The 15321-nt window shown below is 43.8% G+C and overlaps 1 protein-coding gene across 4 annotated transcripts in view; it reads right to left on the bottom strand.

Annotated features, from left to right (window-relative positions):
• Positions 1 to 15321, bottom strand: part of LOC146798804 (uncharacterized) — a 131237-nt gene that overhangs the window by 112954 nt on the left and 2962 nt on the right. For all 4 annotated transcript variants that reach the window (XM_085626110.1, XM_085626111.1, XM_085626112.1 and 1 more), the window contains exon 2: positions 10190 to 10316. In XM_085626110.1, coding sequence (XP_085482236.1) covers positions 10190 to 10316 — 127 coding nt within the window. The remainder of the gene's footprint in view (positions 1 to 10189; positions 10317 to 15321) is intronic.

The raw sequence follows: 15321 nt of genomic DNA, 5'->3' as shown, positions 1-15321 counted from the left end.
ATAACAATAATTAAAACGATATTTTTACCAACTATGGGGTTGATTCACAGAACTAATCTGAGACAAAATCCTAAGTCCTAAAGTTACTACTTTTGGTATTCACAGAAGGCATTTAGTAGTAGTAAAGTTAGGATTGCTAACTTTACTATTACTAAACTGAGACAAAATCCTAACTTTATGACTTTCGTAGTAGTAAAGTTACGATTCCTAACTTTACTACTAATGAAAGTCTTTTGCGGATACCGAAAGTCGTAAAGTTAGGATTTTGTCTCAGTTTAGCAGTAGTAAAGTTAGGAATCCTAACTTTAGTACTACTAAATGCATTCTGTGAATACCAAAAGTAGCAAGTTTAGGATTTTGTGTCGGATTACTTTTGTGAATCGGGCCCTATATTTTTGCAAACGATATGAAACACTTCGATATTTTTAAAATTGATATTACTTACCTTAAATCGATATTCTTGACCTCAATATTCTTGCTATCGGTATTTCTGACCCACAATATTTATGCCTCGATATTTCGGCAACTCGATATTTATGACTTGGTATTCTGTCTTTGCACCGCAAGCACTTGGGTCAGGCTGTGTTGCACTACATTGGTCTTGATGTAGCTGCCAATCAGAAGCTGCGATGCAAAGTCCTTCGTCATGATGCTTCGGTTCTGATTTAATCTTCAGCTGAGCTGGGAGGAGTAAAGCCTGACTCCAGCCAAGGGTGCAGGAACTCAGGGACACCTCTTATGGATCAGTACTCACTCCGGCAGCAGCAGAGGCAAAGGCCAGTGGCAGGGCTTAGGCATGTCCAGTTGCAGCAGGTGCGCTGGGCAGTTGCAAGGAGGCCCCTGGAAGCTTGCTGTGTCCCTGTAGCTCAAACAGGAGGTCAGCCAACGGACCCTTGGAGGCACTATGGGTAGCCTGGAAGCAAGGCGAACTGGGTCTTCAAGCAGCAGGGCAGTCTTACTGGCAGCTGAGAAGTCCTTCTTCTGAATATTCCCTAGGCCCAAGTGGCTCTGGATGTACATTATTTATAGCCGGTGCCATCCTTAGCGTCGAGGACTTCCTGTCCTACCCCTACAGCTATGTCTGGAAAGTTCTTCCCCTGCTCAAGGCTTCAAACTGTATGGAGTGACAAAAGGCAAGGCAGGCCTGGTGTCTGGTTCCATTGTGAGTGCTATAGGCAGGCCCTTTGAAGTGCAAGTGAGGCTGGGTACAGCTCCTCCCCACTCATTCCGTCAGGATGAACTCTCCTGTTTACACTTAGACTTCTCTGTCTCACTGGGGGAAGCAATACACAAACCCCAACAGCAGAGCCATTCACAATCATGGGACACAGAACAGAGGGAGAAGGCACAGATGCTTAGGACAAAAAAATTATACTTTTATAACTTAAAGTCCAACCTCACCATTAAAGAGGATGTTAAATTATAATTCAGTTGAGTGTAAACAGCATATCTCTATCTGCATCTGCTCCCAATCTAAAGTTAGCACTTATTAAATGTAACAAGACTTTAGGGGGTTTTCACTGCCAGGGCATGTACAACTCACACACGTCTTAAGTTTTAAATACAATGCATGCTCGAAGAGCCTTTAGGCCCAGCCTTAGGGGGGACTTTTAAGTATTAAAAAGGAAGGTTTAGGCCTGGTAAAAGGTTTATTTTGCCAGGTCGAAATGGTAGTTTAAAACTGCACTACAGGCTTCAGTGGCAAGCCTGAGCCATGTTTTAAAAGGCTACTTTACTGGGTGGCACACTGAGTGCTGCTGCCTATGGGTAGCATTTTATTTGCAGGCCCTGTGTACAGGTATTACCATTTACTAGGGACTTAAAGGTAAATTAGATGTACCAATCAGGTATATGACAATAGGTACCATGTTTTAGGATTAGAGCACGAGCATTTTACCACTGGTTAGCAGTGGAAAAGTGCAGAGTCTTAATGTCAACAAAAACAGGTTCAGCAACAGAAGGTAAAAATCTGGGGGTGATCCTGTGAAAAGGGCCAGGTTCAACACTGTCTGAGGATCGGGAGGCATAGTAGGAGAAGGGTGCGGACTGCAAGTCGAGAGTCACCCTGAGTTGTTCTTAGTGTACTGCCAGACTTTAGTTGAGAAAGATGGCAGGGGCCTACATACCACCTGAACCTATGTGCCAGTTGTGTGCAAGGACACAAGATTGGTCAGGAGCAAGGGTTGGTGGTCTGGTGAGATGCAAGCTACAATTACTGTGAATTTGTTTCTTTTCCAGGGGAAGAGCGGTTTCTAGGAGTTGGGAAAATTCAGCAGGAGGGAACTGTGGAGAAAATACCCGGAGGGGTATGTTGATGGTCTTATAGCAGCATTTTTCAATTTGTGGTTATTTCTCAGTTTGTGGTTTACAGTTTGGTTGGCGACACGTTTGTGGGTGGGAACTTGGCTTCAAGAGAAGCATCATAGGAGATTTGTTTATGGATGGGCAAAATAGTGTACAGTGTTATGTCGAGGTCTTGATGTTTAATGTAAAGGTGCATATTGTTCCAACCAAAAGATCTATGGTACACACATTTTAAAGGAGGGAGCAGAGATGGTAGCATCCGAAGAAACACACACGATGACAAATGAGGAGGGAAAATATACATCAGAACATGTCCATTTTACTACCAGAACTAAGACTAGTGGAGTAGCAGACTAGTGAAGTAGCAACAGAAACATTGTTTGACAAAAAGGGTGGATACAATCTGCTCAAGGGCATGAATGTGATATCAATGCTGACTTTAGTACAACTATAGGCCCCCAAGAAGTTACTACTGTGGGTTTTGGCTATGGTTGCAGGGTCTGTGGAAGGCAAGATAGTTGTAACGGAGGATTGCAACCAAGATTTAAACTTGATCCAAATTGGTTCAGGAGGCGAACAAGAGTGATAAGTGCTGAATCCAAAGAAGAGTGAACTTGGAAATGGTGGATAAGTAGCAGATGGCCAGTTCATTCTCAAGATTTACCCATACTCTCTTTTTGACTTGCCAAGTAGGGAAAAGGGCTGAAATCTTTATATGATCTATAAATTAATCAATTCATACCTAGGGCAGCATTTCACTCAAGGCTTTAAAGGGGGTCTCTAGAGATCATAACTGGAGAATGGGATGGTATTTGCTACAACATATTGCTAAAAAGGCATAAATAAGACAGACTGTTGGGAAACATCTGGAGCACAACGTACCTGAGGATATCTTGAAGGCAATATAATGGAGTGTCATGAAATCTGTGCTGAGGTGATTTCTGTGCAGCTAACGCCAAAAGAGAAAGGTTCCTACTACAAAGGGATCTTGCGAAAGTAGAAACAGCTTTAAGGTATCTGGCTCTAGTAACAGCTAGTAGATACATTATGAGGGCTGAGGGACAACTGAAGATGCTCTTGAACAACAAATCACAAAATACACTACTTTTGTCAAACCAGAGGTTCTTTGTAAAGCCTGTTAGCAAGGAGACCACTATCAACAGGGGCTATGTCTGAACTATAATGGCTCTAGGAGTAGAGCTGTTATATATAGAATGTTGTGTGGAAAGGGGGAAACTCTTTGGGGACTTCTATTAGATGGATGCGAATATTCGAAACACAGGCTGCATTACTTCAAAGAATTTAGTTTCCCAAAGTAATTCCACCCCCAAAGGGAAGCTCTAGCATCCTCTGTCATGGAATAGGATGTCCAACTAGTGGTTAGGGATTTGAATAAAGGTGGCCCTTGCCTACTTGTGATGGTTCAAAAACATGATAGATTCAACCTTTGTGCCAAGACTCCTTAGCCACTGGGAAATGCTCCTGGTAAAATTCTCTTCAATTGTATTTTAGAATGGAATACAACAGAAGAAGAACAACCATATGTAAGTTTTGATCCAGCCCCAAAACTATACATCCAGCCTCAGTACTAGGTCTCATGCAGTTACCAATTGGTCGGTGCCCAACTGTGATTAAACAGATGATTTAAAAATAAAATAAGAGAACCTGAATTTCCATGTTAAGCAGGCACGATATGCCTTTCATTTTGTGTTTCGATAATGTTACATGCAACACAGGCCTTGCTTTTATGCAAACATAATCGGTGTGCATTGAATGTATTGGGTGCAGGAATTCTCGAAGACAGGTTTATTCAATACTAATGTGGTTGTCTTTATGCAGGCTTACCTTTGTCACACACCTTTCATATATTTGTCTTACGCTCAGATTAACAAACTGAAGAAGGGATTTTTACGATGTTTTGTATTTTCAGGGTAGCTGGTGAGCTGTTTTAAAAGTGCAAAGAACCTTGCATGGTTCAGTATCAGAGCTACTGGAAAAATAATACAGCACCAGCTTCTGTGTGCTTCCTAAAATCTGCACGGAAGCAATGTTTGGTGTCCTGTGTAATCAATGAAGCATTACCAAATTCCTCGCTCCATCGACACCCATGTATGAAAACGGTATAAAAGATAAAAGTGACTGAGGCGGAGCAAAGCACAGACCGGTTGCTACAGAAATGCTGTACGAGGGGTCTCCAACTTCAGATCTAATACCACAAAAGTTTGTGGGGAGCTGTACAAGACTCAGCATACAATATTCTGATGTAAATAAACTATAAAGTAGCTAATTATAATTTAGATAGAGTTTAGTCTAAGTGCGTGATTTAGATCTTGGAGGTCTTGGCCTGCCACCGCGGCGGTCCCAAGTACTCCGTCAAATTGACGGTGGCCCGCTCGCCGTATTAGATGCAGCGGCAATAGACAGGTGACTGCCATGGTGTTGGTCTTTTCTGCTGGCTAGTTGAACTCCATCAGGACCTCGGGAGTGCGCCGAGAACATTTTGATGTTCCTGTTGTACTGGCGGTGTCCTGGCGGCAGAGTCGTGACGTAGTGGGGCAATGGTGGCACGGAGACAGTACCACTCATTTACATCTCAATACACACATGTAAGTAATGTGTACTGGCCATTGTTTTTACATATAGCATTGCACATCAACAACATACACACATCATTGACTGCACACGCACCCTCATCACAAAAGTCTACCTTAGAATCCGGCGACAACAGGGTGGCTGAGCATTGTGGTCAAGGAGCAGCAGCATAGTGAGGACCTGGAAAATGGCGTTGAAGACGGAATTGGTAGAGCGACCCCGAATAAAGGTAATCTTTCACCTCTTTTTCTTTATTACTGCCAACCCGGACTTGGAGGTTTCACCACCACAATTGCCTTGACGGAAAGGCACTTCATAATCTTGACAGCGGGAATCTCGGCGGGACTCCCTCCAACAGCCACTTCAGCCTCTGATGCGGTTGATGTGGGAGACAGATCCTGGCGGAGTGGGTGGGACAGCGGCGGTCTTCCCTCCAATGACCAGCCAACATCTCAGTCAGGCAGGTGGACCGCCACATCGGATGGCGGGAAGACCGCCAAGAAAGCGACGGCAGAACCAGTTACGCCAAGATCTAAATCAGGCCCTAAGTGATTAAAGGTGCGTGAAATATAACTGAAGGGTGTCTAATGTTCACCCATGATCCATTTTGTTTACTGACTTACTACTAATTTTGATCCTGAATGCTACACATATCATTTGTAGGAGCATATCACATAATAAAGTGTGTGTGTGTGTACATGTGTGTGTACAACCTACCAGTTTTCCTTTTTAGTTTTTTGGGGGGCTTTTAAAATATACCAGTAGTAATCCCAATAGTTTCAGGGATCACAACACAATTGAGCCAATTCTTATTCAGTCACTAGAAAATTAAAAAAGAAAAAACAATGCTGATATGCCACTCTTAAAATGGGGCTAACTCTAAGGCTTGTGACTAGTGAATAATGTTTAGTTAATTATGTTGGCCCTTATTTATGGTAATAACACTTTCTTAAGCAAATTATGTCATTAGTTAGATACCCAATCAAATGTTTTAGATATTTGTTTTGTCTGCCACAGATTGGTCTAGAATGTGGTCAATGAAAAAAGTCTATTTTGCTCAAAGTAGTTGAATATGTGTCTGATTTAGCAATAAATGTCGCGGTTAAAGTTTTAAGGTTTAAGGACCCTTCTCGGTGGACTTCGAGGAAACCCTTTGGAACTTAGGAGGTTGGAGAGCCACCCCACCCGTGGATACCGGAGTACCCGAGTTACCTATCCCAGGAGAGGTGGGTGCATAGGTCTGAAATTGTGTCGGAAACCGCCGTAGTTTTCAATGGAGGAATTCAAAGAAGAGCTGCTGCCAGGAAGGAAGAAAGTGTCCGTTGGAATCCAAGGGTGGATTCGTGATGGAAGGAACTTGAAAGCAGAGGGGACAGAGACTGGGTCACTTCTGGGTGACCAGGGGCTCAGTAGACGAATGCCCACCGATGCCGGGTGCTTTAGGTGCAAAGATCAGATGCTTGACTCTGCAGCCATAAGGATCTGGAGACGTCGAGGACAACCAGGAGCCGGATGCGAGCTGTCCCACGAAGGATGTCAAGTGCTGAGGGGTCGGTGTCCGGCTGCAGCATCAACAAGCCTTGGCAACAGCAACCCACGCAGGAAGGTCAAGCAGGTTACGGTGTTGACCAACAAGGTCCAGGGGACTCACCAAGCAATGGGGAGTCAAGGCACATCTCGAGCAACTAGGGAAGTCCAACAGAATTCAAGATGACCCTCAGGAGGACCCACAGGCCGAATGACCAGGAGTTGCGAGGGGACCTCGAGCAAGATCACAGAGTACCAGCCCACGGAGCACTCAGTGCGAGGAGGCCAGAGTTCTTTGGTGGAAATACTGCTCAGGGTCAGGACTAAACGGAGTCCAATGCACAAGCTTGGGAATCACCAACAAGCATATGCACTTGCAAAAGTACTGGCCTCAAACTCGGTGAGAGGGCAGCTCAACCTCAAGGAACGTTGGACCCCACTTCCTGTGTTGCTGAAGACTTCGGAGTGCGCAGGAGCCCAGGATCAGCAGACCGGTCAGTTGCGTTACGGTGCCTGCAAATGCAGGGGAGTGACTCTTTCACCCCAAGGGAGATTCTTCAGATGTCCATGATGCTCCACAGGTCCTGCACGGAGCCTGTATGGTGCACGGGCACAGACAAAGCTTTGGGCGGAGAGGGAGAAGAAGTCAGGCCCAGTCGAAGTCCAGCGAGGTCCAGAGTGTCCAGACGGTCAAAGTTCAGTGGTTTCTTGTTCAGAATCTTGTCCATGTCAAATCTAAGGTCCTACAGCCAGGAGAGCCCTTATGTACCCATGGGAGAGGGTTGGACAGATTCAGGGGACACTCCTAGGAGAGGGTCAGGACAGGGGGGTGGTTACACCCATATCCTTTGTCCAGTTTTGCACTAGAGCAGGAGTCAACGGCTCCCAGAACTGGTTTGAACTGGACTATGCACAGGGACACCATATTTGCCCCTCGTGCAGACTTTCAGGCACTTTGGAATTGCACCCACCCAGTTCCAATACACTAAATACTGTCTGGGAAGTGGTCACACCTCTCTGTGACAGGATGCCTATTGTGCTGCCTTCCCCTGCTCGAGCTTGGCTCAGCAGCAGGAGCGCAGAAATGTGTCTCTAGTCGGCCGCATCCATTTTGTGCTGTCCAGGTTGAGAAGTCTGGTACTGGGAAGACCAGGGACCCACGAAGCTTGCTTCTGAGGGGTGGAATCATACCTTTCACACCTACCGCTGTGGAGGTAGGATTCCAAGGTGTTTGATACCAAACACGACATGTTTTGTTTCAGCCGTTTTCGAGATAGCATTTACCGCAAGGTTATAATGCACCTCTACCTATATGTCTGGCTGAATCACAGACAACCTGGGAGAATGGTCTCCGAAGGCTGCAGAGGGGCTCTGCTCGTGCAGGGCACCCTCTCACATAAAACCCAGCACCCTGCCTTTAGGATTGTTTAGGTCTGCTATAGGAGTGACTTATAGGTTTTAAGTGTAGTGACCTATAGATATAGTAAATCTATATCTATCGTAAGTGGTGCACGCACCAGCTTACACAGGCTGCAATGGCTGACCTGTAGTTCCATTTTGAATGGCCTCTCATGGGTGTCATAATACATGCTTCAGCCCATGGGAGGCCTCTGAGGTACCTATGCCCTGGGTACATGTGTACCATATACTAGGGACTTATATGGGTACCCCAGTATCCAATCTGGAGTGTACCTAAGAACATGTCAATATATTTTAGGGAGAAAGCAGAAAGACTGGGGTCCTGATTAGCAGGGTCCCAGTCAGACTAGTCAAAAACGGTGTAACATCAAGCAAAAAGTGGGGGAAACCATGAGAAGCAGATCCTACTTTCCTACAGAAGTATTAACATTAAACTCTGGTTTGGGACATGTAAGAATGTTGAAACCTGCTACTGTATAAAGAAGGTATAGTACAATTTTAATGTTACTCATTAGGAAATTGGAAGGGGTTTGTTTTATTTTTAAGAATTTCTAAGCAGAATTGTTGCATATTTCGATACATGTTAACTGCTTTTTAATTCTGTCAGTTATTCAGTTATAGACCTTAAGACTCAATTAATTAACGAATTACATTTTTGCTTCTGTGTTCAGGCTATGTTTACCTTTATCATTCGATGTATACAATACTTATGGATTTTAACTGTATGGTTTTAGTATGTATAATTAGTTTACTTACTACAGTGGTATTTATTAGCTGTGCAATAAATTCTGAACTTAGCTATATTATTGAAAGGGTGTGTACAACAGCCGGTACAAAGACTGCAGTGTAGCGTGCATACATGCTGTAGGAAGCTGTGCAGCCATGTGTGCAACAAATTCTAAATGTTAGCAGTGCAGAAAGCGCAACTCAGAATCAAAAAAGCACCACTATTCTGTTTCCAAACCACACTACATGCAAAGCATGGGATTACTTATAAATTTAGTGCTGCATACACCAAGACCCAGATTACGAGTGAGGTGTTATTTATCGAATAAGATAAATAACAATACCACGGGGTACATTATTTATCGTGTACAATAAATAACACCTATCACAAGTTAGTAGGGAATAACATGCGTTGTTTAATTCACCAAAATCCGCTTGGTACCATAAATACCGTACAATTTCCCCTGTTAAATTTTGTCAGGTTTTACCTGCCGAAATGTAATGGCAGCTGAAGTATATAATGCATCCAATAATTATTGGATGCGTTAAATACAGGCAAACTCGTAATTCCGACTTGTGCGTGAACAGAGGTTAGGCACAGGTCAGAATTTACCGGCCCATTCATAATCAGGGCATTTGATTTCTTATAGAAGCTGGTGCACATTTCTCTTTTGTGTTAGTGCCCACCTTCTCACATAGTGTGAAGAGACAAGAGAATTCTATAGCAAACACTTCCTGGTCCTATAATTCTTCCAAAACGGTATTATCTTTTCCACAAATTGGAATGTGTTTACATTATTAGTCCTGATGATGACTTAATAATTTAAGGCTTAAGGTTGCAACAACTTTGAAACCCTAAGGAACAGACCTGAGACAGCCAAAAATTAGATCAACTCTAAGTGATAGTAATATAGAAAAGTTTTGTTGCTGACTACTCACTGAAGATTCACGGTCATTTGTTGTTGTACATACACACTACATCAATCTTTCTTCACCTTTGCAAGGGGTGATCACAAGTGAGTACTTCACACTGATTGATATAATGAGATGAGATGTCTACCTCTGCCAAAACTTATGAAATTATTTATTTGTATTGACTTAAAACCATCACTGGCTAAAGAAGGGCTAGTGGTCTGTTGTTTACATTTACTGAGTTTTGGGAAAAGCCCTATTACCTACTAAATAACAAAATATGTATCCAAGAATGGGTCCTCTTTGAACAAATGCTTGAGTATATACACTTGCTTGCATAATCATGATATGGCCCTGGTGTATAAAAAAATGTATCTGTCCCACTACAAATAAGTGACTGACTCTTAAACCTATTTAAAAGTATCTATTCTTAGCATGTTGCATAATCTGTAACACTTTCAGTATCATAAAAGATACAGTAGCCATATAAAACCAGAAGTCACAGCCTGGTGACTGATCCAATCAATGTGTTTTAATATTCGTATGCGAAAACTCACCTACAGTCACATTGTATGCACACCAGAAAATGGTAATGAAAAATAGAAAGAAGTGCAAAAATAGATGAATAATATACAAACAGTTCAACTTTGAACTGATGTCAGAAATGCGTTTGACACATTTAAAACCCACAAAAACATTGTAAACTTACCAAGTGAGATCAAGGCTTGGTGAATTTCGCTCATAACACTCTTGTAAAGTTCTTTCTGCCATACGTGTAAAAGCTTCCACTCCTCCATAGAGAAATAGGTGGAGACGTCATGTAATGTAAATGGAACCTGGAATACAAAGTTACACATTACATACTCAAGAGCTTAGATCAACAGAACAAAATGTTTAACATGGAATGGTCATTGAATGCAATTGTCTTTAAAATGCCCCTCTTAACGTTGTGGCTGTTTGTGCATATATTCTATTCCCAAAGGTGTAGCAGACAAAGCAACAAAAACAGAGATATAGAGGGAAAGACAGACAGGAGTAGTTTATAAAAAGAACGCACAGTAAGTTGAATATTCTGCAACCATGTGGTTCATATAACGCTGTCTCGAATGTATGACATTACAACGCATACATTTACAACGCATGCCTTTACAACGCAGTTTTTACATCGCAACATCCTTTACAACGCATACATTTACATTGCATGTCATTACAACAAATGTTTTTAAACTGCATTTTTAACGCATTCCATTACATCGCATTATACCTTTACAACGCAAACCATTACAACTCATACCATTACATTGCATTTAAGGTAAGTGTTGGATAGTGTAGGGGTAAAAATTACTATTCTAACTCCAGTTGGTGCAACAGTAGGGTAAGTGTTGGATAGTGTAGGGGTAAAAAATACTATCCTAACTCCAGGAGGTGCAACAGTACGGTAAGTGTTGGATAGTGTAGGGGTAAAAATTACTATTCTAACTCCAGGGGGTGCAACAGTAGGTTAAGTGTTGTTGTCAGGTTTCACCAGAGAAAACACTGAAGAGGCATAAAGTACTGCAAAAAGGCCTCGGAAGTGATTCGGACTACAATACCCATGATCCTATGCGGGGACCGCGTTGATGACATCATCGCGTACCCGGAAGGAAGTTATTTCATCTCCTCCGCGGAATCAGCGGGTGCTGGTTACTCTTGCCGCGGAGACGCCGAAGTCCGTAGAGGTCTGGTAAGGGTGCAACTTGCACCGCATTTCCTTGTTCTAATTCCTTGTTGCTCAGCGGATGCGGCAACTCTTGACGATCCGATGGTAATCTTCTGCTGCCCCGTTGGCTGAACCTAGTACCGGGTTCTTGCGGGAGAGCAGAACGAGCCCCGCTTGCTTCATTATAGTAAATAAGCTGGGTGTTGGGTTTCCTGAACTTATTCTTGTGATAGAGTAGGGAGGCGGCTGCCTTCCTTAACTCTTGAGGCGTTCTCTACTGTTTGGCGAGTCTAATACTTTTGCAGCGAGAACGCGTGGATGTAAAGGCACAAGCCGCGTTTCTGAAAGGCTTGTTTTTCCCTGGTCAATCATTGATGAGCGCACTATTGTGTATCTTCCTTTGAATTCCCATGCAAGGAGGACATTGAGAGTGCGTTATTACATCCTACTGTCGTGAACTAAAACTATCCCATTTATAGAAATTGATGACAAACAATCTGTTCTTTATATTTATGTTCTGAGACGTATCAGACACTTTGGGTACATATTCCCCTACCTAAAACTTGACTACTGAGGAGTTTTGTTATTACCCATTCCTGATTTGAAGTATCTTCGTATTTTTTCACCATATGTCTATGTGCCTATGCATTGGGCCTTCTTTGTGTTATTTCACTACAGGGGAACCTGAATTCACTCAAGTCAGCACTGCACCCCTGTTAAGCCACGCACTGCATATCCTTGAGTAGGTGTTGGCAAATGAGAAAAGAGAGAGGTTGGTGAGTCAGTGCGCACTTGGTGTGAACGTGTTGTTTCATTCATTGATGTGTATGGAGCCTTGATAACTACTATATGCTGACTAGAATACGGAGGAATTTTTCTTTACAGGTACATAAACAGAGTAATATGTATCTGTAGTCTTATCGTAGGTTCCTGGTTGTGTGTATTCACTGTGCCTTACCTGGTTGTTATTCTTTGCAGGTCTCCCTCCCCGCTGTTCCCATCCTTCCCTTCCCCCGCTTGATCACTCCATTGAGTCTGTAATACTAAACCAGACCGTGGTGTTATCAAGAGGTGGACCATAAAGAGCAACATACGACCCTGAGGATCCAAGGCTGCGACAGTTGGATAGTGTAGGGGTACTATGCATTGTAATGGTATGCGTTGTAATGACATGCTATGTAATGCCTGCGTTGTAGTGACATGCGTTGTAGTGTCATGCGTTGTAGTGACATGCAATGTAATGGCTGCGTTGTAGTGACATGCGTTGTAAAGGATGTTGTGATGTAATGACTGCATTGTAAAGGTTGTTTCCCCGCTGTCTCAGATGCTTTAAATTGCAGTGTCGATAAGCATCCGTTTTTCATTCGTTTTTTGTCTTTGCTAACTCTTCCGATGTTATTTCATTGTTTATAGCAAACACAAGGAGATGATGGACGGAGCGCTGAAACTTTTCAGACACTCACCCCAAGGTCACAGATCTGGGTTTAATCCATCATCACTTTGTTACCCCAGTTCAGACCCAGCCATATCCAAATCAGTCTTGACCCTGTGCCTCATGGGAACAGTCCAGCCCGAACTGCCAAGCCAGGACTTTTATTGTTTATAGAATTATCCACCTGAGTCTTTCATTATGTTGATGGTCTTGGATATGCTTCGTCAACAGCGCATTTACCATGTCACATCACATTTTTTATTTATGTTTCGTTATTCCCTCTCTAGTTTCTTGAGAGGCCTTTCCTTTATAGACTAGGATGCAATGGCAAACAATTGCATTAGCTATGTTTTATGCTACAACTATTTAGGTTTCTGTGCATGATTAGTTTTGGCCATGGAACACAAATTATTTTTCTGCCAGTGTTTGATCTCAAAATGTACAATTGCTGAGGTCCTTTTAAGGGTGCAAGTTTCCAAATGTGTGGAAGAGGTTAGTAAGGCAATAGTATTGTTTTTGGTGGATGTGCTCTCACTGTTTCTTCTTTAAGATTTTTTTTTTTCAATGCAAAGAGTGTTTTTTTGAGGAGGTATTCTACTGTACTCTGCTTATGCCAATTCTTTGGAATTATCTTCTTAACTCATAAATTAGTGGTCAGAATGTTGCCAGACACACCAGTTTATTTTCTTTTTTCTTAGTTGTTCTTTTCAGGAGTTTTCCAGTAGCAGTACTCGTCTTAGGATTTCTCTATAGTTTTCTTGGTATTCTCCTTGCCTCAATATTTTTCCAAACTGCCTGCATGAGGAAAGTAGTAATCTTAATTAGTACAGTTTTGTTGAATCCTGAGGTACTACCCATGTTAGGATGTCGCTCAGGTTTCTTGTATGAGCGCTTATACCCACAAATAGATATATGCAGAGCTTTAAGTGGGCCGGGTCTCACCGGTGCTGAGCACCGGCAGTTTGTTAAAGGGGGCCTCGAAACGGGTCTCTATCGGGCTCTGCTTTGTGCCCTGGCACAGGCGGTCCGTTTTTTTCCAAACTGCAGTAACTGCAGGCACATGGATGTGCGCATGCTTACACTGCTCACTTTACACTCGTGGAGAAGTTACGGCATGACGTCATGCCAGGAGAGCCTTGAAGGGGAAAGGAAATCCTTTAAAGAGTCATTTTCTCTCTGGATTTACCTTCTCTTTTTTTAAACTTAGGAGCAGCAACATTGTTGTGGTGCACAAGGGCTTTAAGTCGAAGCTTTTTCAATATTATATACAAGCCATAGTTGCTACCTATTTATCTTATGCAACTAACAACCACTAATGACAAAGCCAATAGTCGGGACTTGTTGTAGGTATGATGTTACTTGTTGTAACATATATCTGGATGCAATGACAAACAGCAAAATACAAGTCGGGCGGCACACTAAGCTAAGAACAGATTTTTAGCTAACGTGTTTTTAAGCCACGCCCTCAATTACAATGGCTACGCCCCTTTGAGAGACCCCCCAATTTTTTCACCCCACTTAAATCCCTGGATATATGTGAATCAAGAAAAACAGGACTGCGGCTACCCACGGCCCCCGCAGGGGGCCACCTCAGAGGGTGGCCCCCCTTAGTTCCATTTGGGTGTTTCTCCACCCCCACTCTCTACTACGGGACTCCAGGAGGAGTCCCCTTACAGGTTACACCAGACACGTCATGTCCGGCGCACCGGGGGATGGGGAGGGTAATTAGGCCTCCCCCATCCATTTTAGATCCTCTTTGTTGCCTGTCACGCCGTCTCGAGGGGTCGTAGGTCATCGTCCTCGTCGTCTTACAGGCGTAGGTGGTCGTGCCGAGGAGCTGCTGCGGTTTTAAGCCGTCATGTCCCTGGTCTGGTGTTGGTTGTGTGGTGAGTGAAGGGGCATTATCAGGCTCCTCCCGTCGTCCCCGATGCCTTGGGTTACATGAGGGGGAGCGGCATGGGCCGCAGGCCAGCGGCCCTGTTTTGCACGGCTTTTGTGGTGCCCTTGGGTCAAGGTTCTCTGCCATAGCTACAGGGGCAGGCGTGTGAGTCCCAGCCTGCTGTCCCGATCTCCTGTGCAGTTGAGCAATGGAGTCGTTTTGGCAGACGGAACAGAGCGGTGTATTGGGTGTTCCACAGCCCTGTCGGTGCACGGGTCCCCATTTGTGTCATGGACGCAGTGTCCTGGGGTGGAGGCTGCGGTCAGCATCGTGCGGGAGAATGAATGCTTTGTGTTTGCGGGGGCGTCGCTGTAATCTAAGCAATAGCCTCACCAGAGATGAGCTTGCGTCTGGAGAAGCCACGCAACTGCTCGTGGGGGAGTGTCAGTTATCTGTGCATAGTTCTCGCAGATACACCATATCTTATTAATTGAAATAATCGCTTTAGTTGCAAGTGGTAAGCGTGAGATTCCCTCAATTTCAGCAAATGGTCACATTGTCAGCAACAAAGCGGCCTGGGGGGGTCTGGGTGCAGTCACCAAAGATTAAACTGAACAGGCAACAGCTTGGCAGGAAAGAAGGGATGTTGAATTAATTGCCCATTTAGCTGTATGACTATTGCACAGGAGGATGTCAGCTCATGCTGGGTAGGAGGTTCTGTATCACCAACCAGAAGGGTGCCAAGTGGCAAACCCAGAAAATTGTTTTAGATATGGGTGTTTCTGGCCTTACGGCGGTGTAGATCCATTCTCAGTTAGGGGTATGCCCAGG

The sequence above is a fragment of the Triturus cristatus genome, chromosome 9 (genome assembly GCF_964204655.1).
Source record: "Triturus cristatus chromosome 9, aTriCri1.1, whole genome shotgun sequence".
Classification (NCBI taxonomy): Eukaryota; Metazoa; Chordata; class Amphibia; order Caudata; family Salamandridae; genus Triturus; species Triturus cristatus.
Note: the sequence above shows the minus strand (reverse complement) of the source record. Positions and strands in the feature narration are given on the sequence as shown.